Source organism: Syngnathoides biaculeatus, chromosome 4 (assembly GCF_019802595.1).
Source record: "Syngnathoides biaculeatus isolate LvHL_M chromosome 4, ASM1980259v1, whole genome shotgun sequence".
In the NCBI taxonomy this organism is placed as follows: Eukaryota; Metazoa; Chordata; class Actinopteri; order Syngnathiformes; family Syngnathidae; genus Syngnathoides; species Syngnathoides biaculeatus.
In genome coordinates, this window is record NC_084643.1 from 28,532,147 (window position 1) to 28,557,773 (window position 25,627).

The 25,627-nt window shown below is 41.3% G+C and overlaps 1 protein-coding gene across 4 annotated transcripts in view; it reads right to left on the minus strand.

Annotated features, from left to right (window-relative positions):
* Nucleotides 1-1,723: 1,723 nt before the first annotated feature.
* Nucleotides 1,724-25,627, minus strand: part of rhobtb4 (Rho related BTB domain containing 4) — a 61,687-nt gene continuing 37,783 nt past the window's right edge. For 3 of the 4 annotated variants that reach the window (XM_061816760.1, XM_061816758.1, XM_061816757.1), the window contains 10 exons: nucleotides 25,402-25,603; nucleotides 25,182-25,285; nucleotides 17,460-17,645; nucleotides 16,502-17,321; nucleotides 14,987-15,206; nucleotides 12,858-12,976; nucleotides 7,404-7,554; nucleotides 7,221-7,309; nucleotides 7,012-7,117; nucleotides 1,724-6,515 (listed from right to left, as the gene is read on the minus strand). In XM_061816760.1, coding sequence (XP_061672744.1) covers nucleotides 6,337-6,515; nucleotides 7,012-7,117; nucleotides 7,221-7,309; nucleotides 7,404-7,554; nucleotides 12,858-12,976; nucleotides 14,987-15,206; nucleotides 16,502-17,321; nucleotides 17,460-17,645; nucleotides 25,182-25,285; nucleotides 25,402-25,603 — 2,176 coding nt within the window. In that variant the 3' untranslated portion in view covers nucleotides 1,724-6,336. The remainder of the gene's footprint in view (nucleotides 6,516-7,011; nucleotides 7,118-7,220; nucleotides 7,310-7,403; nucleotides 7,555-12,857; nucleotides 12,977-14,986; nucleotides 15,207-16,501; nucleotides 17,322-17,459; nucleotides 17,646-25,181; nucleotides 25,286-25,401; nucleotides 25,604-25,627) is intronic. The other variant, XM_061816761.1, reaches the window with a different exon arrangement.

Sequence of the window (25,627 nt, forward strand, 5' to 3'; positions counted from 1 at the left end):
CGCTGTCACTCCTAGCACTTTACTGTATGTCTCATATGATTGGTATTTGTTGGACACTTTGGCAATATCAGAACTGAGATTTGAAGCTTAATCCAGTTTTGACTGAAAGTAAACACACGTGGTTGCGCAGATGTCCTGTGGCAGTGGAGGCCCTCAACCACTTTCCGTTCTCCTTCGATTCTTGCACAAATCACTAAACAGCTGAACATTTTCCATCCACACAATTTTGACTTGGACCCAGAAAATCCTCATAAAAAGAGTCTGTTTCAAATTATGAATTCCTACTGAACTTTTCAAAATGTCTGAAAGTAGCTGTGGGAACCTGTGTAAACGTGATAGCTGAGTTCTTAAAACTGTTTTTGGTTGCCTGTCAAACACTCAATCCACTGTTCCACAATGAAAATGTCTTCAAATTTATGACACTGACAGTTTTACAGTTACCACCATTTCACTATGATTTAACACACACACACATAATACAGTAAATGGTACGGTTGTGCCGATTGTTTTAAGGTCAGTCTTGAAAATGTTTTGCACTATCCCATAAAAAATATATACAGTACACATTTATGGTGTGTATAGTTTCACAGTCCATTGTCCTTAGTTTAACACATACTGGTTGATCTAAAATTAATTTGAGTAGTCTCAGGTTGGTTTCAGTTTACACAAACCTAATTTCACACAGACAAAAGAATTAGTTTCAATATGTTTTCTCGTTTGTTTCAAAATGCAATTTTTCACTCAGTATTTTACCCCTATAACCTAACCCATACATTAGTACACTCTACCTGCCTCTAAAAAAAAAGGATACCATGCATTAAGAACTGGTCATTATCATTATTTCAGTGGATGAAGCAGAATTTTTAGTAATCTTTTGTTGGAAGGCAATTGGCCTAATTTTGTGACCAATTGGCAACACGGTGAATCAGCTGGTTAAAGCGTGAGCCTCACACTTCTGAGGTCTCAGGTTCAATCCCGGACCTGCCTGTGTGGAGTTTGTATGTTCTCCCCGTGCCTGCGTGGGTTTCTTCCCACATTCCAAAGACATGTAACATTAATTGTACACTCTAAATTGCCGCCTAGGTGTGCTTGTGAGTGCGGCTGTTTGTCTCTATGTGCCCTGCGGTTGGCTGGCAACCAATTCAGGGTGTACCCCGCCTCCTGCCGTGGACAGCTGGGATGGGCTCCAGCACTCCCCGTGAGGATAAGCAGTGAAGAAAATAGATGAATGGATGCATAATGACTATTTCCAAACAAAGTGGTATAGGATTTTAAAGTTTAAAAGTCGGCCTGTTATCCAACAGAACTTCTTTAATCCACTGGAGGTCACTGCTGGATCACAATTTCAGCAGCAGTTGACAGCGCCTGAAACAAAAATAAATGAGAATTGAGAAATGAGTTTCAAATGAGTGTCATGATTGATTTTATTATATTAATTTATTATATGAATTAATTGTACTCCTTTATTTCTATTTGCTAATACGAAATTATATTATATATTAATTTAATTTAAAGTTAAATGCACCTCACTTGAACCATGGAACGTTATGAAATATGAAATTAAATATTTGAACTCAAATAGGAACAAAATGTATACTGTGGCACATTATTTTTAAAATTAATAATAGGTTAGGAAATGTATTTTTATGGATTTTTACATAAATATATACATTAACTTATTGTTGGATTGTGTGCAACAAAACACTTGACACAAAAGCCAAGGTCAAAAGATTAACCATTTTAATAAAATCCGTGTCAAACATCATAATACTGAAATGGCAAAAAAAAGGAGAAAAAAAGGGAATTTTGTACAAATCATAGCAGTTCAAAAATATTACAAATTTTCAAAACATCTTTGCAAACAGCAGCAAACATTCTGATTGTTTCATTTTCTTTTTTTTTTTTTCTTTTTGAAAGCCCTTGATAGTCGTATGTGAAGGTGGTACATGTGCTCTGTGTTTTTTATGGTAGTACGTGAGCGGTGGAGATGAATAAAAGTCATATGGAAACAAAAGTGCACAACAATAATTCAGTCCACATTAACCCTCCAAAATACTGGACTTAACTTTGGGATAGCAACCATCTTAAATCATTAAAGCATGATATAACACACGGTTGTTACATATTGAACGTTTGCATTTAACTCAAACGCGATTATTCACTATGCATCTGAATAGTGGAAGTTGCGTAATACTGAATGTGGAGTCACAATGACAAAGTGAAAACAAGATGTGATGGCGAGCGCTTGTAATATAAAGACTTCAGCGTACTGATCACAAAAAGTTTCTTTCGATGTAGGCTACATGTTAAAAAGTGCAGGCACCTAAAAAAAAAAAAAAAGAGTGCAGAGATCTCATTTGAGAACTGCTGGTGTGCAGGGTTGCGTCACAATTCAACTGTTGTGTAACTTCAGCAGAGAATACATCAAAACTTGTGTCGTCACTGCTGCTTTAAAAAAAAAAATACTCAAATGCTGCCAAATGCTAATTCTCCGTATGGTTACTTTTTGGCTTGAATAACTTTAAGTGAAGTATGGTAGTGGTCAGCCTGTACAGGGCTACAAGTGTGAGGATTTCATTGAAGGCACATGAACGGAGACACACAACATGTTCGCTCTCAAAGACGCCGATGTGACAGTAAAATGTATGCGGTGAAAATAGACAAACATAACATCAGTGTGGTCTAACCTTGGCCTGGGAGAGGTCACCATACAGTGACGGCTGACTGACAACTCAATATTTATTTATTTTTTGTCCTGCAATTCATTTCATTTGAGTAGCGATCTCCCCGTGAACATAATTCATATTCAGTCCCCATTTAAAAAAAATCAATATACTGCCATGTATTTACAAGAGGCCCAGAAACATGCATTAACTTTCCCCCTCTCATTCCAATTTTACTGATTGCATGAAAATCCAATTGTAGATGCTATTAAATAACTTAGAAAATGGGTGGGGAATTTTCCTCAGAGCACATATTCCATTTAAGAAAAACTTTTTTTTTTTTTTTTTTGATTGCATGGCTGACCAGAACAAATGTGCTTGTTCCCCTACCACCACTTTCAAATGTGAGTTTTAATACCACAAATCTCCTGCAATTTTGCTTTGAAAAACATTTACACCCTGTATTAATATTGTATAAATCCCAGGAATATTACAATACAAAACTTAATGATTGCCTTTTCCATAGTTTTTGAAGCATGTTTCTAAATGTCCCTGCATGTTGTTGTTATTCTCGTTATTATGACAAAGGTGAGTACGTTGTATTGAAACGGTGCTGAGTCAAAGTGATCTTGTGTACAAAACTCAACGAGCTTCTAAAAAGAGCGCTCAATTAAGGTCAATAAAACGTTCAAACAGGGTGCTACAATCATCCAGAACAGATCATATCAAGCTCAGAAAAGGTCAGAGACAGAGAACAAATAATAGCAAAAGACAATGCTTTCCGATGCAAAGTGTCATTATACAGTATAATATGAAGTGGCTACCACCTACAAGCTTAATCAAGTTTTTTTTTTTTTTTTTTTTTTTTTTAAATTCTCACTTCAGGAATTAGTCTGGCATAAAAAAAAAAAAAAAAAAAAAAAAAAAAAAAAATCACAACAATTTTCTGGTCTTCTGTCTGTGGCGTGAGTCTTTCTCCAACCAAACCCAAATATTCTAGGGCCTTGCGGCCGCAGCAGAGATTGATTCAAAGTCATCTGCTTAGAAAATGAAGTTCTCCCTCCGACGTGGGCTAACGTCTGAACCTCAACCTATTTGACAGAAATAGCCGGCAACCCAAATTTTAGCTCAGTTTGTCCTCATCTAAGGCACATGAACTGACACAAGAGGCTAATTTGGCCAGAACAGTAGTTAATAAGACAAATAGTAGCCATCAAAATCTGTTCTCACATTTCAAAATACCAAAAAGCCCTTAACTGCTTTTGAGTGTGAGCAATTCCAATGTATATTTTTACACTCCTCTTTTTCCTTCACTGAAAAATTGGCTTGGTTCTTACTTGGCTCTCGTGAGATCCAGTCCGACTTCTATTTCAGGGCTTTATCGCAACTTCCGCAGAGAAGAGGGACAATCATGCGACCCACATGACTCAAAAACATCCAGTTCCAAGCTAAAGCCAAGGAAAGAACTCAACCAGCAAGTCTCGTTTTCACATGACCACCCAAAGCCCAAAGAAACTGGCACCCAAACTCGAGTGGAAACAACAACCACACATCGGTGGCGAATTCAATGAAAAACAAGTTCCCAAAGCACTCCGTGTGTAAATTCTGAATGCTACATATTAAAAAAAAAAACTGGCTCCACTTTTCATTGAACAGAAATATTGGACTGGAAACTGAGAACTGCGTGTGTGTGTCTTGAGCACCATTTTGGATTCCAGCGAAAGGAACGGAAGGCAAAGTGAATCTTTTTTTTTTTCCTTTTCCCCATGGAGGGATTCAAACACCACCACGTGCCTTGTACTTCAAACCACTTGATCACCGCGATGCACTCGTAGCAACAAGGATGTAAGGGAAACGAACATTAAGCAAAGCGAGGAAGAAAGGGAATCACAGCTTTGGTATTCCGAGTGAGGTGAACAGAGTTCAAAAATGCACTCGTACTTTTTAACACTCCTCACAATACATAAATACAAAACGAGGACTAGGGCCACAAATTAAACAACGTAATATGAGAGGAAGGAGCTCTGGAAAAAAAGTAACAGTACAAACATGCAATGCTTTGAGAATAAAGTTGTAACAAAAGGAAAAAAAATGCAAGAGTGAAGTGGGAGGAAAGAAAGGAAAAAGTGATCGGAATGTGATGACAAAGTACATTTTTAAGGAACGCGTGCATTGCTGCAAAGTCTTATGAGAAAAATCCTTATTTTCATATTACAACTTCAGTTATATTGTATCATACGATAATGAAGTGGTTTTTAAGTGTGTAAGGCAACAAACAAAGTCATACAAGGTGAAAAATCTAAAACAGTTCAGACTCTCATATTGCCAGTTCGGGATTTGTACATTTCCCTATTCACGGATTTTCTCCAACATATCCTTCATTCGCTGAAGAACTGGCTTTTGTGCTCACGTGCCATCTGGCGGCCTTTTGGTGTCAATTAAATATGTTGAAGTGAGTCAGGAGAGGCGCAAATTAATTCAGACATAAGCTACTTTGTGACATCGACAGGCAATTCCAAACCATTTGGGGCAGCATCACTTACTTAATTTTCAGTCTTTTCGGCAGGCTACTAATATAGTCATCATTTTATAAATATGTTCATATGGAGTATTACTACTTTACTCAAGTCTATTCCTTGAATAATTTGTTCGGGGTGGCCCTAATACTCCTTTGTACATAGTTGAAACAACAACAAGGTAAAAGTCACATGCATTAAAAGCGTTAGCGTGTAGTGCCCTGAGCAGTGCTGCCCCCAGTGGTGCAGTGGTATAAAGGCAGGCTTCAGGAGGGGCTTCCACGCAGCCGAGTGGTGGTGTTGGACGTTACAGATGTGTTTTGTGTAATACTGGATCCATTATGCCACCAGAGAAAAGGTGTTAAGTAAGGCTCCTTATCGCCATCAATGCTAGAGTGGTCACTTGGGAAATAGCAGAAGTGCAGTTTGGCGAGGTGATTTTTTTTTTTTTTTTTGGGGGGGGTAGAGGGTACAAGATGGAGACAAACTGGGTGTCGTCAACAGCAGGTTTTGCCCTCAAATAAAAAAAAAAAAAAAAAAAAAAAAATGTGCTCCAATCCAAAGGTCAAGACAATTGCGGACACTTCCTCGGAGAAGGGCGATCGACTTCCCTCGGGTGAGAGTCGTTTAAAAAGGTGCAAGGGATTTACAAAAACTATCAAAATACTTGGTTACATCGTGTCAGTTCCTGGATATCTGGTGCTGGTTGTAGACAGGTAGATCTTGGGCAAAGGGTCTGTGTGTGTGTGTGTGTGTGTGTGTGTGTGTGTAAGCTAACAGTCAGTGTAGTTGAAGTGAGCCCCTCCCACCACACCAATTCGAATGAAAACAAAAGTGGAGTGGCTCAAGACGGAGGGTGAAGACTAGGAGAGGTTGACAGCCCTTGCTCCCAGTCCACTCATTCAATGGACGGGATGAAGCTCTTGTAGGAGTGCGGGGGACAAGGAAGTGTGTTGGTGCCCCCCCGCCCACAGGCCCTCGTAGGTCTGGGGGTTAGGGAAGCACTTCGTTCTACATAGGCATAACTGCACTCCCGCGGTTGTAAAGAGGCACAAAACAGTACATTCCCAGTTAACACTGAGTCAGGACCCATGGAGGGAGGGAGACAGAGAGCGAGCAAGCGAGAAGGTCCGACCGGGAACCCTTCCATGGACGTCTTATGAGACGTGCGGCGAAGAGGATGGCTGCCTCCAGAAGCACCAGCCTCGCTTGGTGTGCTGCTTGCGCAAGATCTCCTCCTCGTGCTCACGCTCCTTCTGAGAGCGCAAGTAGCGGTCCTCCTCCTTCAGGAACCACACGGGAGGCCAGCGCTGCTTCTCAAAGTGCTTCTGGTTCTCTGCACGGGGCCACACAAGTCAACACAGGTATTGTAAACAATTACTCATCATTTTCCACGCACACATGGTATGTTCTTGGTTCAGTTTTGACTGGGAAAAATGACTCTCCAGACTTTGCTCCGTACAAATAAGTTGGTCCGGGGTGACTCTTTAATGACGGACGCACATTTGTACCATACAATTAGACCATATTTAAAATGGACTATACTTTATATTTTTAATCTAACCTGCTACTATGCGCTAGACTCATAGGCACACGTTCTGCACACTATCCACATTAGAATCTGAAGACCACATGTTTTGTCTTGTATTTACACTACCACCATGCAATGCAGCCTTACTTTATGTAGCCCTCTAGGTGACAATTGATATTAAATTCAATTAGTCTTACTCTTAAAACCCAAATACCTCAGGAAATAAAACAGCTAATGATTCACGAATATGATGAAGCAGGTGAAAGAGCTGAGGCAGGGAAGGAAGTAGTGTTGTTTTTACCTGGAGACATGGCCTTCATGTCTTTGGGAAACTTGCGGCAGATGCTGTTGTAGTTGGTGCAGATGTGATGGAGACACCAGGCTGAGAGCTGCTTCGCATTGTGGAACTGAAAGAGGACAGAGATCGGTACAAAATGTTACAAACAACTTTCAGCAACCCTATTATATGGTTAGAAGTGATAAACTTTTCACAGATTCCTTTGAACAGACCTGTGCAAGCTCCGAGTAGGCCAAGACGTGCCCATCAATGTCGAGTCCTTTCACTGCCATCTGCAAGAGCTCGTCAACCGCATGCTGTTCTGAAGATGCGCACACACACACATCACAATCATGTCGATATTCGCTGTCTCTGGGCTTCCTGTAACTTTCACGATCACGGCAGAGAATCCTTACCAGTTAGGGCGACCAGGCGTGGTAAACAAAGACGGTTGGCCACCACGATCAGTTCAATGGACTCCAGGTCAGGACAAGGTGTCAGCATGGCGCAGTAGAGGTACTCCAGCACACTTCGCATACATGCTGTACTTGTGGTAGGGATGGGAACCTGCATAATGACAAGATAAAGGTGAATTGAACTCCCTTCAACCGACTTGGAAAGGTTCAAGCGTATTCTCCAACATCCCTCATCTCAGTTTTTATTACGCATACATATTTTTTGTAAAATTGAACACATTTGGTTATTTCTCAATGCATCTTCAACAAATTTTTGCATCCAAATAACAAGACATTTTTATTTACTGCCAGTCAGTTTATGCAGCGCCGTCCCAGGGAGCACGACTGGAAACTTTCTATTGATGAGAAACACTGTCTGAACATTAACCAGGACCACTGAGTGTACCCATTGAGGCTCTCGTCAACCTCCACTTCTCGAAGCAATGAAGAGAATTGTCAACGTGGCAAGACCTTCCATCATAACTAAAAGTTGCAACACTAAGATCAAGGTGATCTCAGGAGCTTGGAGCACCAGTTGAGGCCAATGGAACATTGATGAGTAGTCATGTTCACATTCATGGCTAACAACTGTATTGACAGATGGTCTGTGGACCAAAACCTGTGAATCAAACTGGCCTTTAAAGCAAAAACTGAAAAGCAAAAAAGTGGATCTGAAATGACACTCCTATTCAAATGTTTTTTTTGGGTAAAAAATAAAGACCTAGATCAGGGGTGTCCAAACTTTTTGCAAAGAGGGCCAGATTTGGTAAGGTGAAAATGTGTGGGGGCCGACTATTTAGCCTGACATTCATTGAACCATTAACATTAAATACAAATTAACTTTTTGGGATTTTTTTTAATTTAATTACAAATGGCATACTTTTACTTTTACATTTAGGTTTTTACCGAAATCACAAACCACAAAAAATTAAGAAAACTATAAAGGATATCTAAGTTCATGTGAAACATTACATATTATTCACTATTATATGCTCACTGTAGGAAAAGTGCTGAAAACAAAACAATGATCACTGCATATTCAAACTGTGATTTTGACCATCACAAAAAAATTAATTAACTGAGATTTAAGAATTTATTCAACTCAGAGGACTTAAAGTTCTTGCCTGCACTAATGTGAAGGGTGATACTGGGATCTTGACTGCAGTAATGTAGTCCATGTCTGGCTCAAGAGCAGTGGTTTTGATGCGCAAGACGTCACGCAGGTGAGAGTCACTCAGTCTCGTCCTCATGCGGCTCTTGTTAATGTTTATAACGGAGAATGTCTTCTCGCACATGTATGTGGAGCCAAACAAGCTCAGCATTTTCTTAGCAAATGTCCGAATTGCTTGGAACCTGCCTTCATCCAGCTGGCGGTAGAAGTTGACAAGAGGGAGCTGTTGGTGCCGACTGCGATGCTCGGCGTCACACTGCAGCTCAATGAGCTCCAGTTGCAGGTGGTCTGGAGCGTCATCAGGGTCCACGGAGAAAGGAGAGGAAAAAAGCGTGATCTCCTTTTCAATAGCTGCAAAGTCCCGAAAGCGCTGCTGAAACTCCTCAACCAGAGATGAGATGTCTGCTGCATACTTTGTCATTTGCGCACTGATATTGATCTGTGGGAAACTGGTCACAATTTCCTGCAGCGACGGGAAATGTGCGGTATTGGGCTGCGCCTGTGACAGGTGTCTTTGGAAAAGTAGCAGCTTGGTCCGAAAGGCTTTGATGTGTGAATACAGTTGGCTTACCACTGCATTTTGCCCTTGAAGGCTTGTGTTCAGCGCATTCAGATGTCGCGTTATGTCAACTAAAAATCCCAAATCAGCCAGCCAAACAGGATCATTTAATTTTGGCATGGGTTGTCCCTTTTTAGTCAAGAATTGTCCAATTTCCTCCCTGAGAGAGAAGAAGCGCTGCAGCGCAGACCCCCGACTGAGCCACCTTACGTCGGTGTGATACAAAACATCTCCGTATTCAGCCTGGATGTCGAGAAGAAACTGTTGAAACTGGCGGTGGCACAGCGCTTTGGAGCGAATATAATTAATAGTCTTTATCACCGGTTTCATAACATTATCATATTTCATATATTTGGCACAGAGAACTTCTTGATGAATAATACAGTGGAGTTTAATAGCGCTGCCTCCTTCTTCGCTGACTTTGTTACAGACAAGGCTTGATAATCCACTCCGCTCGCCAGCCATGGCAGGTGCGCCGTCCGTAATAATCCCGGTGACTTTATTCCACTGTAGTTTCATGTCATCTACGGTGGAACAAACAGAAACAAATAAATCCGTTCCTCTTGTTTGGCCCTTCAGACTCTGGAGGTCCAGAAGCTCTTCACTCACGTTCATGTCATTGTCCACTCCTCTTAAAAAGATCAGTAACTGAGCGGTGTCGGACGCATCCGTGCTTTCATCGCACGCTAACGAGAAAAAGTCAAACTCAGTTCCTTTTGCCTCTAACTGTCTCTTAATATCTAATGAAACGTCTTCAATTCTCCGTACCACAGTATTACGAGCCAGGCAAATATTGGCAAACTCTTGCTTCTTCGCGGGACAAATTTTCTCAACCATTTTCATTACACAGTCTTTAATAAATTCACCCTCAGTGAAAGGTTTGCAGTGCTTTGCAATCAGCGTTGCCACTTCGTAGCTTGCCTTTGTGGCATTTTCATTTGACTCACGGACTCTTGTGAAAAAGCTTTGCTGTGCCGTTAAAACAGCTTCCAGTTGCTTCACTTTTTCACCGCGTTTGTTCCCAGTTAGCTTGTCGTAGCTAGCATGTTTCGTCTGGTAGTGCCTCTTGATGTTGAATTCCTTGAAAACAGCCACAGTCTCTTGGCAAATTAGGCAGACACAGTTGTTTCGTATTTCAGTGAAAAAAATACTCAAATTTCCACTTGTCCTGGAAGCAGCGGCCCTCGCGGTCAACTTTCCTTTTTTTGTTTACAGACGCCATGTTAGAAATGGGCTGGGCTGAAACAATCACGCAAGGTCAAGGGTCACGGCGGCCAGAGTGCGGCCACAGGGCTACTGCCATCTTCTGGTGAAATGAAAAATATGAAAAATAGCTTTTTGTACACATGTATTTTATACTGTGGTCAACAGTGCTGGCGGGCCGCATATTATTGATTTCATGATAGAGGCCGCGGGCCGGTAAAAATGTGTCCACGGGCCGCAATTGGCCCGGGGGCCGGACTTTGGACATGTCTGACCTAGATAAAAATGTCAAAACATCCCCCCGCCCACTATAAGAGGGATGTGGCTTTGTTCTAACTTAACCAATTACCTTGAACCTTAATTTAATTGGGATTTAGCACACAACTGGCACAGTTTGAAATGTCTTTGATTAATGCCACATAACGGTCAGATGTGACTACTAGACTTTTCCTGACATTCCTTCGGTTTCTATGAGAAGCTTGAAGCTTACTACTACTACTACTACTACTACTACTACTACGACTACTGCTGAGAAAATCTAACAGCTCCTGCAATGTTGTTTTCAGCCTCTCAGCAGCCTTCCTTACCAGTCTTATTTTCTCTCTTTTTAGAAATTTTGAAAGGATGTCCAATATATTAATTATTAATATTCTTTTGTAGCATTCACCTGACTGACACTTTTAACTAATAAGATCCCTCTCATATTATGGAATCGCTCTGCCGACTGTGGATTGCATTTAAGATAAGACTACAAAAATGGCTGTTTTTGACTGCTAGAACAGCTTAACTTTATTTGGGATAAATCATAGCTGCATAGTTCTGAACACAGCCTCGTCCCCATTGGCAGAGGGAGTGTACCCTCTTTACTTCCCTTCCCTTCCCTTGAAAAGATTTAATTTTTATGCATTTGACTTGCATAGGTTATATTCACATTTAAGGTGAAAACAAGTATTTATCTTGGTCTTTTTTTTTTTTTTTGTATAACAAAAATCTGGCATTAGAACAAGTTTGGGTAGACGATATTACCTGCAAATGGCCACCTTAAATGAATAATTAACTGCATTTTCATACCTTCTATAATTTCTACAGATAATCAGTAGCAATTCATTTGTTTAGAACAGACATCTATTGTTAACACTCGTGCACAGATGGTGTAAAGTCATGATCTCGCAATGAAATATGTGAAGCTAAAAATACAGAGAAGGAAGTGTGACGAGCATGAAAATAGAGCAAACACTGGCTGATCACATGCTACTTTCACAGTTTGAGGAATTTTTTCTAAGGGGATTTGCCACTTCTACTGAGAATTCTAGCGGAATTTGCCAACATGTTACCTGCTGATAAGCATGCACATTCAATAATAATACAGTCGGGGTGGTTTTGAGAATAGACGCTATGTTTCTGACTGTAGAGTTTTCATATCAGATAGCATCCATCCATCCATTTTCTGATGCAGCTTATGCTCAAAGGGTCACAGGAGGGCTGGAACCTATCTCAGCGACCATTGGGCTGAACTGGTTTCCAGCCAATCGCACAGGGAACATCAAGAAATGGAACAGTCAGACTAACAATCACCCCTAAGGGGCAACTTAGTCTCCAATTAAAGCATGTTTTTGGGATGGGGGATGAAAACCCACAACTTTCTCAGGTTTTTTTGCCACCTGTCCCAGCCTTTTTGGAATGTATCACAGCCATAACATTGTAAATTAATGATTATTTGCCAAAAACAAAAGTTTATCAGTTTGAACATTAAATACCTTGTCTTTGTAGTGTATTGAGTTATATATAGGTTAAATGTGATTTTCAAATCTTTGTACTGTATTCTGTTTAACAACATCCCAACTTCATTGGAATTGGGGTTGTATGACTTGAGCTTCTTCATTGTATTTGGGTTTTTCTGCCAGTACTATCACTCGTCTTCCAAGTTAAAGTTCCAATGTGTTTTCTGTTGTTGTTACCTTTTCTGCCTTGTGTGGGTTTTGATTTTTTGTTTTTCCTTCTACTATTGCAACTTCCTTCTGTGGCACTCAGGCCACCAGTTTTAGTTTGCTCTTCTGGTACTTTTGTTTTCTCGTGTCAACCTTTTGTTCTGCACTTTTTGCTGTTAGCATTTTTATGCTTGTGTGGATCTTTTTTTTCCATCAATACTTTGAAATCTGTGCAGCTTGTGGTGTTTGCTTTGGAGTTTGATTTACTGTGTGTGTACTCTGTTGTGACTCACCAAGATGCTTCCTTTTACCCCTCAGAAAACATTACAAATTGCCTCAAAGTACCTTTATATTAATATCTCATAACCTCATGGATCTTTGTGGACAACCATTAAATCAAATCTACTGCATAAGATACCATTTTATGTGCTTCATCATGTGGTCCATCAACATAAGCAGACACTGCAGTCTCATCTGATTCAAATCCCAGCGATGCCGATGTTTGTTTGATTCAACGTAACTAAAGCAATGGCAGTAAGTTTGTTGGGCCTCACCTCCTCAATGTAGCTTTCCATGAAAGAGCCACGGAACATGGCCGCCATCCAGTCACAGCTAGAGATGAGCAGGGGCTTGTGGGCTGGGAGATAGCCATCGTCCAGCCGGAACACCACATCTAAAACCGGGGTGGGAAAAGAGCATTCATCTCGTGGAATGCCACAGAAGCCCAAGCTACAGAGGGGGAAAAATGGACAAGGCAGACGAAGGGCAGAGACAGACAAACAGACAGACAGACACACACACACACACACACACACACACACACAGACACATGTAGACAAACAGAGAGGTAAATTGACAGAGGGACAAAATAGCTTTTGAAAGTAAGGGAAAGAGAGCAGACATAAGGTATAGGAAATGGAGTAAACAGTATATGTATTGAGAGCGATTAAAACAACTGAAGGTGTAGCCATTTCATTGTGGATTTGCTTGCGAAGAAAATTTCCTTGATCATTTATATTACAGTTGTAGCCAGCGGTTGACACACACTGTGCAAAAAAAAAAAAAACATTTTATTTTTTGTCTCACTGTCTGAAGTCAAATCAGACTCAACCTTTCCTGTTTTAGGTCAGTCAGGACCACCAAAATTTCATTTCGTTAAATGCCACAATGATGGGAGCATTCCATCGTACATATTTTCTTAAAGATAAAAAAATTTACATTTCCTTCGTATCGAGTAGCATTTCCTTTGAACTGGATGACTTAGGTCAAACATTTGGGTAACTTTCCACAAGGTTCTGACCGTACTCTGCTGGAATCCTGGCCCATTCCTCCTGACAGAACTGGTATAGCTGAGTCATGTTTGTTTGTTTGTTGTTTTTCTCTGAGGGATTCAGATCAGGTTTTTGTTATCCTCAAGTCGCTTTTTAACCATTTTGGCCATATGCTTTCTCTTGGTGTCTTTTTGCAAACTGAAATTTGTCTTTGTTTTTTTTAGGAGTGGTGGCTTCATTCTCACTGAATGAACCATCAGCCCATGTCTGTGCAGGACTCGTTCCACTGTGGATGATGACACTTTCTTATCAGCTTTGCAAGATCTTTAGCTTTTGTTCTAAGGTTGATATGCACATTTTGTACCAAAACATGTTCATCTCTGGGACACAGAGCCTGTCTCCTTCCTGAGCAGTATGATGCCTGGACACTCCCATGGTGATGATACTTGAGTATAATTGAACAGATCTTCGAGGGACCTTCAAACATCTGGAAATTTTACCCAAGGATGAACCAGACTTGGGGAGCGCCACGATTCTATCTCTGATTTCCTGGGCAATTCCTTCTGATTTTCCCAGGATTTCAAATGAGGAAGGAAAGTGTTTGCGATGTGGCCTAAAATAGTCCCCAGGTGTGCAGTCAAGTAACTTGCATGTTGTCAGTTAATCTATCAAGACCTTTCCAAGCCACAAGCTCATCATCTGGGAACCCCCATGTTCTCATTTACCAAAATTAAATAATTTTTGTGACGGTTGCTGACACAAAACAGGAGCAGTTTAGTCTGATTTGACTTCAGACAGATATATATATATATATATATTTTTTTTTTTTTTTAAATTTTTTTCTCCCCACAGTGTGTGTAAACTTCTGACTTCAACTGTATATACCAAACAGATAAAACAGATTTTTTTTGGAACAATTCATCAAATAACTTTTTACTGAGGGAAACTCTTGTTAGCATTTTGAGAAAGACTGCCATCATTATGTTGATAACGATGACTGAGAATGAACACAAAGGAGTGAATGGGAGACAGGCTGTCTTGAGACACAGCAGATGCATGACGTTGGCTGTGATTGCATGCAAACACAACACAGCTTAGGGGGACAGACAACACTACACACACAAAGACAAAGAAGCACAGGGGGGACTGAGACAAGGCAACCAAGCAGACTGAAGTGTCAGTCAGTCATCAAGGCAGATTATGATTTATACAATCCAAAATGCATATTCTAACGTCGAATTATAATGTTAAATATATGCAGTGGAACCAAATGTACACATAGTGTACATTGTTAGCGACTGAACGAGAATGTTGGGGGTTCACGTTTGCATCTTTCTCTCACAAATATTTAACTGATGCATACAGGGAATGTCACCTGTGCTCCTGAAAAAATTGCTATCAAAAGGGATTACCAGCAAAAGTCCCTTTGTTGAGACACTCCTTGATACGGTTGGCTCTGCGGACATGGAATGCCTTGGTTATCTCCTGGTTCATGAAACTCTCCCGGTTGAGAACATTGGCCACCATCATCCGCAGGTCGAACACCTCAAGTAGCTCAGCGATGGTGGCCACCTGCATTAGGTCTCCTCGACCTTCATCCAGGCTGCCTGTGTACAAGTACTGCAGCACTGCCTGAAACAAGAGCAGGAGGTTAAATAATGATGCCAAGACTGAATTATTTTGTTCAATAAACTGGTTGATACACTTGGCCCAAGATAAAAATGAATTATTTGCTTGTGGTGTATGTACACTGGGTTAGACTAAGCTTGGGCCTGTTTACATACAGGATGCAATCAATTCAGCTTACAAAGTGGTATTACTACTACTCACAAAAGATGTCAAAAATGTTTAAGGACAGTTCTCACAAAATATTTACAGTGGTGTCTTGTGGTATGAGTAACTTGTTCTGTGACTATACTTGTATCTCAAATCACTCATTTCACCAATTGAATAGTCATTATGCAGCTGCCTGCTTTGGCCATCTGGGGCCACCAGAAGACAGATCGACGGATATCTGTACAGTAGAGCGTCTCAGTTCCCCTCAGCTAGTCTCAGCTCCTCACAGAGCATAAAGAATAAATAAACGAGTACTATTATACTGAATGTGTTGCGCCACCATTTGTGTTCAAACATAAGTTGCTTAAAAAGGTCATATATGTGTGTACCATTACATGTTGGCATTAGCCTTAAGATAGTGGACTGAAGTCTAAACTATGAGTGCATGTGTTTTTTTTTTTTTTTTTTTACGTAGAATAAAAACTGGACTGCGCACAATCCCCTTTCACGTGGTCAACTCTGGGTCAAGGGAAAACATTGCTTTGGGTACTATTTCACAGGAAAGTTGGCATCCTTTGAGAAGAAGAAGTAACTTTTCACCTTAACCTTCATAATTATTATATATTTATTGCATCGTTTTCCATAATATGTGTATGTTTACCATACTTTTTGCCATGACCAGAAGTCAGAGCCTGTTGACCATGGCGGAACCAATGATGGATGTAGAGTGCGCAGTCCAGTTTTTATTCTATGTCGTTGGTTTGAAAGTAAACTTCAAATGGGAGAGCCATTTAACTGCTCAAATCCTCTTTTTTTGAAAAATTGTTCACTATTTGCCAAAGTGTTCTTTTTGTGAAGTGAGCTGAGTTGAGTTCACTGCCACCATACAGCCCTCGTATCTTGTTTGTAATCCAGAGTCAAAGAAGAAAAAAAAATAGTTGAGCGTTGGCTCATATCTCAAAAAGTCACTCGCATCTCGAGGCGCCACAATTTTCAAATCTAAACTTCAAGTCTAACATTGAAGTGCGCAATGGGTAAACATGGCATGAATTGCCAAGTGCAACTATGCCCCAATAAGTGACAGAGTGGAATGAAGGTCTAAGTATTTACATGTAATTGATTCCACATAAATTGAATTTGAACTCCGTCACCTTGAATGGTTCCTCTTGTATGAGTGCATCCATGACTACCACAGTCATTAGTCGGGGTCGTCCAGTCATGGGGTCATCGACATGCTCCAGACAAAGACTCAAGAACCCTCTTCCCCATCCCGAAAGTGCCCGGCCACTCACAGGAGTTCCCAAAGAGTACTGGGCTCGGGAGGGGAGTGCATTATCACTCTGGGAAGTTCGTAAGGAGCTACGCTGGAGCAGCGGGGGTCGATTCAGCCCCCGTACACTGCCATCAACCCCATCTTTATCAATGTCTAGGCTCTTAGTGCGCCCAGCTTGCTCCTTGGCGCCTCTTCTGCTCAGCTCGTCTTCATCTCCACTATCTGAACTTTCCTTGCTTTTGTCCTGCTTCTCCTGTGGCCCGATGGAGGATGAACCAAGCTCAAGGGTGAAAAGGTCATAGAACTTGGAGCAGGAAGTAGCCAGATAGACTTTGTGAGCAAAAACACGGGTGTCACCACCCTGCAGCAGAAAAACAACATCTGCACAGAGCGGGTGACAGAAGAGGGAGTCGGGGCCCTCGCCATCTGTGGGAGGGGGGTCTGGGATTCCCACAATGGGACGTGGTGGGCGAGGAGGCAGGAAGGGTGCCTGGAGAAGTGGTCTCTGCACCTTTTTCAGGTGGGACTTCCAGAACTGCAGGTGACGGCGGGAGATGAGGGCAGCTCTGATTGCATTGTCAAAAACGTCTTTGACTCCAAACTGGGCGACGATACTTGTCTCATAGTAGGGTATCCCCAGCTCCTTCGCCACCTCATGGCCTCTCTCGGGAGGGAGGATATCAGTCGGTTTGATGGGTCTGTGGGGTGGAAAAGATGATGGTATTAAGGTTAGTAATGCAATGTGAATGATGGTGGGATTACTCCCCTAAAACCGCTAAAAAGTCCTAAAAAGTTAAATTCCATTCCATTAAGGACAGATATGGAAGGCCTCTTACTTGGCAAGGGGTCGTCGCGCACGATTAACTGCATCCAGGTCAGCATAGCGAAGATCCAGCTGGCAGCCAACCAGGATGATGGGCGTCCGTGGACAGAAGTGCTTGATCTCCGGAAACCACATGGTGCGGACATGGCGCAGGGAATTGGGATTAGCCAAAGAGAAGCAAAGCACCACCACATCCGACCTGGAGAGCAGGAAGGAAGATGAACAGTCGTTACTTCATCTGCTTAAACTGAACTGGGGTCAGAGATAAAAGGAGAAAAACCAGGGCAGATGAAAGCGAGTTTGTGTACATGAGAACTTTGATAGATGCAAAGGGAACATGAGGGACACATGCCACTGATTCACTGAACAATATTACCTTGCATTAAAAAAGCAATTCTGGCAAATCTTAGTACATCGTGTGCTTGTGTGTCCACTTGCGTGTACGAGCCTGATGTTTGTGATCTCTATGACCCATCTGTAGTCTCTATCTTTAAAAGAAGGCTGATAACTAAAGGACAAACAGGTACTTATACTAATATACACAAACACACACACACACACACACACACACACACACACACACACACACTCTGGTTGATCTGTTAATAAATAAAGCACTGCTATGTTTGTACATGCTTCTTGGTAATGTTTAAAAGAGCTGTGCATGCAGTACATCACTTAGTAACACCATTACAAGGCAGACAGTACCACATTCTGCAATTACTTGAACTGATGAATCACTGAGTACATTTTTTGCATTGCATAATTAATTATCAATTAATCTATTTTTTTATATATCATCAAGTATACATTAATGTGTTTCAGAGCATATCTCACATGTGAAGAGGTTTTTGTATAGACATTTTTGGATCAAAGTCCATAAAGTGTATAAATATGTACCCAGAGGCTGTCGTGTAAGTGTCAAAGCGGAATGGTGCTATAAGATCTTAGAGTGGGGCTATTTCAGCCAACCAAGCGCATTATTCAGAAAAAAAAGTTAAAAAAAATTATACTGTGTATGGACATATAGTTGACAGGAGTAATTCCTCAATGTCACACTTCAAAAATAAGTGGAAAAAAAATACCAGTATTAGAGAAATATAGTTACCTGAGTAATGAGAGTTGACCATGCGGGACCTGAAATAACTCTATGATGTATTTCCCCAAAATGTTTATTTTCCATCGACCGGAACACGTTTCATGTTATTTAAGGCTCAAACTGCATAGAAAAATATCCACAAAGAGCGGCTGAAGGAAGTACTGGATTGAACACATTTTTTTCACTAAATATTTTTCTCAGGGTGCTATTGACGTGAAATTTTCAACAGCTGTTGGGAACAACCCAAGTTATTCATACATACAAAGTAGAACAAATCCGAAATCAAGTTGCGTGTAATATTGTGAAATGACAGGAAAAAAATATTGAACATTAGTTAAAGGAGATGTGAAAAGACACAGGAAGCCAAGACAGCTCCCAAAACCTATCAATAATCAAACAGCAAATACAGCCCCTGCAAAGGCTTAAGTCAAGATAAATCTCATGATAGCTGAGAGCAGTGAGCTGTCTCAAGACCAAAAACTAATTGTTGCAAAACAACGATGGCATTGGTTCTAGACTCATTTCTAAGCTTCTGAATGTTCCAGTGAGCATATTTGAGGCCATAATAAGTAAGTGGAAAACCAATCATACCACCATAAAGTTGTCTCAATCAGGTGGTCCTCTGAAGATTTGTGACAGAGGAGTGCAAGGAATAATCAGAAGAGCAAAAGGGGCACCTGTGGATGGATGGTCACCACGCAAGAACCTATTGCTGAAAAAGATCATGGCAAAGCATTTGGACAAGTCTGTTAAAAGAGTGCAAAAGTGAGCTCTTTGGATGCCATAATGCAAACCACGTTTGGTGGAAAAAAAAGGCACTGCACATAACCATACCAACAGTGAAGCTCTGAGGTGGGAACATGATGGTTTGGGGCTGATTTTCATAAAATGGTACTGGTAAACTTCCCATTTTTAAAAGTCAAAGGATGATGACCCAAAACATACTGCCATGGAAATGCTCAATTGGTTTCCAAGAAAAAAATAAGCCAATTACATGATTGAAACCCAATTGTACCGATCCAAAACCCAAAGGTCAAAAAAGAAGCCCAAAGAAACTTTATGTTTTGAAGAATATTTGTGTGGACGATTGGGCCAAAATCACACTATTGCAGTGTGTGTGACCAGTTTCTTTATACGGGTGGAGTCTTGAACTTATCATTGCAAACAAAGTCTTTTGTACAACATATAAAATACCAGTTGGCGTGTTCAATACTCTCTCTGTGTCATTTTACATTACTACACAACTTAATGTCTGATCTTATTTGTTCTTTCTTTGTGTGTATGGATTACCTGGGTTGGTCCCAACATCCGAAAGTTTTCATATCAAGAGCACCTTTGGTAATTTATATGTAGTGAGGAAAATGGTGGCGTGGTAAATACTTATTTAAACTTCTGTAACTATTTATGTGGACATTGCCTAAAGTAAAAGCTTTCCTACTGTAATCTCACCTAAAATCATTCTCCCTTTGACATACAATACACTAGCAAGCCATTACATCACAATTGGACACACAGCCAAGTGTTACCACCATGGATTGGACTAGTGTGCTAATAGGATCACTGCATTGCTATCCTACTACACTACAGTTACAGTGGCTGTCGTGTATTCAATAAGAAATCTTATGCATCATATCAAGTTGATCGATCATCAATTTTGTTTCCGCATGTTTTGCATTGGTGTGCCCGTTCAGGTTGTGACCTTTTAAGAATATTGTGAATGGTTCGTGTGGATTTAAAGTGTGTTATGGCTAATAATTGACAATCCGCTTTTATGTGATATAAATGGGCCTGCCAGCATTGCATGTGTTTATGTGGTGCATCCGCGGTACAAAGGTCACCAGTTTCCTGATTATGTAAGAAGAGAGACACACACACACACACACACACACACACACACACACACACACACACACGGATAAGCACGTTAAACATATCTTATCATATTTTCCTAAACAAAAACAAGTATATTAGCTTACTGTCACACAGCACCTCTCCATGTAGCACAGATATGACAAGCTTCTCGATCAGTTTGCAAGAACAATGCTTCTTTAGAAATGGGTTTATTTAGCAGGGAAAACATTTTCTCTTAATTACAATACATTGCATCAGTGTGAGGGAAAAAAAACAGTTGAGGCTGAGGTTAAGTTTAACTGATCTTAGCCTATTTTCAGTATAAGATTACTTAATATTCCAGCCCGAGTTCTCCCACTCCTAACAAGGCATGTGATAAAGCTTGATGTCATGTTTTGAGTTTTGGGATCAACAAAGAGTGGAATAAGGGTGTTTCCGGGGCATGGAGGGGCAGTGATGTGATCTTATCCATGCGTACATGTGAGGTGAGATGTGCAGCTATGAACAAGGGAATGACAAAGATGGGTGGGGAGGAGGAAGAGAAAAGAGGTTGATGCCTGCCAGTGCAGACATCGGGCAAGGCGGCAGGCAGAAAACAGCTGAGCTGGCGCTGCATCTTTATCAGCTGACTGCAGGCTGACAAAGCATCCGGAACATTAGGAAAGGTGTGGAAACATACACAAACAGGGGCCGACAACTGAGTAAACACACACTCAGTAATGTAATAACATAACAGAAGCGAGGTACTTGCTGCCACAAATAGATACGCTAATACACGTCTGTTGCTTGGCTACACCAAAAGGTGTCAAGGCAATGCAAAGTGCATCCACCTTCTGTTGAGAAAACTGAACCACTGCATAGTGTTGGACAGTAGATATACAATATGCCTAGCCATACCTGTGAAATGAAATATATTTGAGTGGGAGAGTAAAAATAACTAATAAGCTTGTACAAGTGTGCACACCCGCTTACATCTGGGGATGTGACTTGCGGTTTAACCAGTCACATTCAAACTTGTTAAATGGGAGACATCACATACCTGCCACTATTTAAAGTGCATCTGATTAAACCCAATTTGTGTTGTTGTAAGGAGGCTTTTCGTCACATCCTCGGAGTCACATCTTAAAGCACAAGTGGGCTTTCCACAGCGTCAGAAGTCTCATTGTTCAAGGGCAGCAGACAGGAGAAAGGTACAAAAGCATTTCCAGGGCATTATCTATACCACGGTACCCAGTGAAGACAATCATCACCAAGTGGAGAAAATATGTCACAACGGTGACATTACCCAGAACTGGATATCTCTCTGTCATGGGGAAAACGTTGATTGATCGATAAGAAACAGGACAAGCACTTTGAGCACAAATGAGCCAAATTAATGAAAACTTCCATGCAAAGAGACGGTTTAAATATAACCTGGTTGGTGGCTGCAAAGACTTTCTTCCCTATTCCATTTACGTGTAGTCATAAATCCAATATTGAATTGGGCAGTTATCTCCTGCCATGACACAGCTGGGGTCCTCCAAATATACCGTGTTCTGTCATGTCTTTGTTGTAATATTATGGTGTCAAAAAGAAAAACAAGGAGACAGGAACAAGATGTCCTTTTCTTGGTCTTCACAAGAGCAGATTTTGTATGATGTTATAATAAATAGAATAGAACAGATCAATTTTAAGAAGTGCAATAACATTTTTCGAACACCTCCAGAATGGTTGAAAAGATAAGAAAACTGGTCAAGGAGGCTACTATGAGGCAGAGAGGAAGACCGGTGCTGCAGGAATTTCTGACAAGCATTGGCCGTTTGGTTTATGTTACTAGACTCTCCCATCATTTACATTTCATATACCTGAGCTATAGGTGTAAGGTGTTAAGACTTATCTTATCTACCTTATCTTACAAAAAACAAAAATCAAAAAACAAAAAAAAAACCCACCTGAAATATCCCAAATGCATTAAGGAAAATGTGTTACCATCTGACGAAACCAAGGTTGAACATTTTGGCTGTAATTGCAAAAGGTATGTTTGTTGCAAAAATAATACTCATTACCAAAAGAACACCATGCCTACTGTGAAACAGTTCAGTGAATCATGGTGGTGGCAGCATCATGCTTTGGAGCCATTTTTCCTCAGCTGCAGCGGGTCTTTCAAGGAAGAGGGAAATGTTTTTTGGAGCCTTCCCCCCCCCAGTCTTTGGACAAAAATCCTTATTATTAGTCTTAGTCACATTTTAATAATTTCAATATTGATAGTGTCATATGTGAATATTCTCATTCATCCAGGTCATTTCATTCTGATTCGATCCCCACTGGACTGTTAGGTTTGTCATCAGTACATGCAACATGGCTTACTTAGGACACGCGAGTTTTTAGAATTTTATCACAAAACATTGCATTTGAACAGGGGTATGCAGACTTTTGATATCCACTGTACATGCATTACTGTGCTATCTTGAATCAAATCTAAATAAGCAAATGAAAATTAGGTTGCCAAAGTGCTCCATTACTGGATGTCTGGAGAATGTTCTCATTTGAATTTAGTAGGATTTGGTACAGAAATAGAGCGGATACACTGGGATTAGTAGGAAACTACAGCATATTCTTACTTTCAAAATCTTTCTTTTTTCCAAGCCTTTAGGCAGAGAATCATGTTTTGCAACTTATGTTTAACCATAAGCAGGGACCTTAGCGATCCGATGCCTGGCTCGAGGGACGTGGAATGTCACCTTTCTGGCAGTAAAGGTGCCCGAGCTGCCGTGCGAGGCCACCACACACATCTTGGGCTGTGGTACCAATCCTCTCGAGAGGGATTGGACTCTCTTCCACTCTGCAGTTGCCCTCTGTTAGAGGCACCGAACATGTATGGGTATACTTGTTGCACCCCTAGCTCAGCGGCTGTACATTGGGTTCACCCCAGTAGACAAGAGGGCAACCTCTCTCCACCTTTGGCTACGGGGAGTGTAAAGCAGCTGGGATGAGAATCAACTTCTCCAAAAAAAGTGGAGCGCCCTCTCCGGGTTAGGGATGAGATTCTGCCCCAAGTGGAGGGTATCTTGGAGTCTTGTTCACAAATAAGGGAGGACTGGAGCGGGAGATGGACAAGGAGATCAGTGCAGCGTCTGCGGTAATTTGGGCTTTGTATCCGTCGTTTGTGGTGAAGAAGGAGCTAAGCCAAAAGACAAAGCTCTTGATTTACATTTCTACACTCACAATCAGTAACTTGTGACCAAAAGAACAAGATCCCGGATACAAACGGCTGAAATAAGTTTCCTCTGCAGCGTGTCTGGGCTCTCCCTTAGAGATTGGGTGAGAACGTTCTCATCCGAGAGGGGCTCAGAGTAGAGCATTTACTCCTCCGCATTGACGGAGGCAGATGAGGTGGCTGGGGCATCTGATTAGGATGCCTCCCAGACCCCTCTCTGGTGAGTTGTTCTGGGCACTGCCCACTGGGAGAAGACCTAGGACACACTGTACAGACTATGTTTTTTGTCTGGCCTGGGAACAGTTCGGGATCCCCTCAGAAGATCAGGAAGAAATTGCTAGGGAGAGTGAAGTCTGGGGTTCCCTGCTGAGGCTGCCGCCCTCGGGACCAGACCTCGGAGAAGCAGAGGAAAATAGATAGATTGATGGATGTTTAACCATCTATCTGTTCAATCGGACACTGTGTTAAGATGCAAGAATGATGCTCCCAGGTACCTTTGCCTGAAGGGAAAAAAATGCTATGCTACAACACGATTGTGAATCTTTGACAGAATCGACTAATAGGAACAGCTGGAAGGGGCAGGGCGAGTCATCAGTTATAGTTGATTGTTACACTGAAAAATGATATTAATGTAGCCCATAAACACTGATATTGCTGTAGAGTACAAAATGAGTATTTTGTTGTGTTTTTTTGTGGTGGATAAACACCCATTACAGTACAAGGTTCATGTATCATATATATCTTTAAAAAGCATGACAATGTTTGAAACTTTCTCATTTTATCCAGACCTACCAAGCCTGTGTGTTTGGTCATGGTGGCGTTGTTGACGTACAGTATTCTAGGTGAGTTGCTTTCAAGAGCCATGAGGAATTAGTGTGCTTCCTAGTCTGAAATCCATTGCCAAAGGCAAACTACTTGACAAAAATTGTCAAAAAACAGCATGTTCCAGATTCTAGGCACTTGTGCTTTGTATTCCTTTGTTAACAATGCCACCATGCCTCGCTCTTTCTCTGGTAGTGCACAATAGAAACAACAGGGGCGCCACAGCAATATGCCACTTTCAACATGGCGGCTTCAGAGGCACATCTTTTCAAATTGGCTTCGTTTCGCCAGTGCCAGTAAACAACAGCATTCTGGAACTAACAGATTTTGTCAACAGAAGTTTAAGTGACAAATGGGAACTAGCTTTCTCTCTATAATTTGATTCTGAAATCTCATTGCCCGGTTTGCTTAATTATTTTAGCATTTCATGCCAACAAAGCAGCTTTGAACAAGGCATGCTGAGTAAGAGGATCAAACCATGATCCAATCATGTCTGGTGGAAGGAAGGATGTAACAGCCTGGGGGCAGAGTTCAGCTAAAAAGCGCTGGTGGTTGGGTCAGAGGAAAAACCTTATAAATTCGCTGGCCCTGTTGGTGTGGGATTGACTGGAGTGTTATGTCACAGTAATCTCAAACCCGCCTGGGTGTTTTTTTCTTTTAATTTTAAAAGCTATAGGATTTAAAATATCTAATGAATAAAAAGGACTGTGGTCAAATTTTTGTGTTTTTTGAGCCAATGATTTTGTTTTGTGTGTTTGTTTGTTCACCTGCCATAGGCGAATCGTCTGTCCTTGTGATGATCACCAAAGGTGTCCCAGAGCCTGAGGGACACACTGACCTCGTCCACAACATCCCGAGACCTCTCTAAAACCTGCGAACACACAAAAATGCCTTAACAGAAATCAGTTGCTTTCAGTGCAACTTTCCTTTTATTCGTTTAGTTTACTCCACACATTATCTTGTGTGTCTTTGTATGTGTGCGCCCACCTCCTGGCATACACGATACTGGTCGATAGCCCAAACGGTTGGCACGTGGGTGGCGAGGAGCTGATACTGTGTGAGGGTGGCATTGCAAGCCCGGGCACATATAAGTCTGGTCTTGCCCACTGCATTATCCCCTACCACCACACATTTAATGGTTTCCACATTGGGGCGCTCATAGTCTGTGTCTATATCCATGGAGAGGGCCCTGGGAAGAAGGGAAGACAAATGA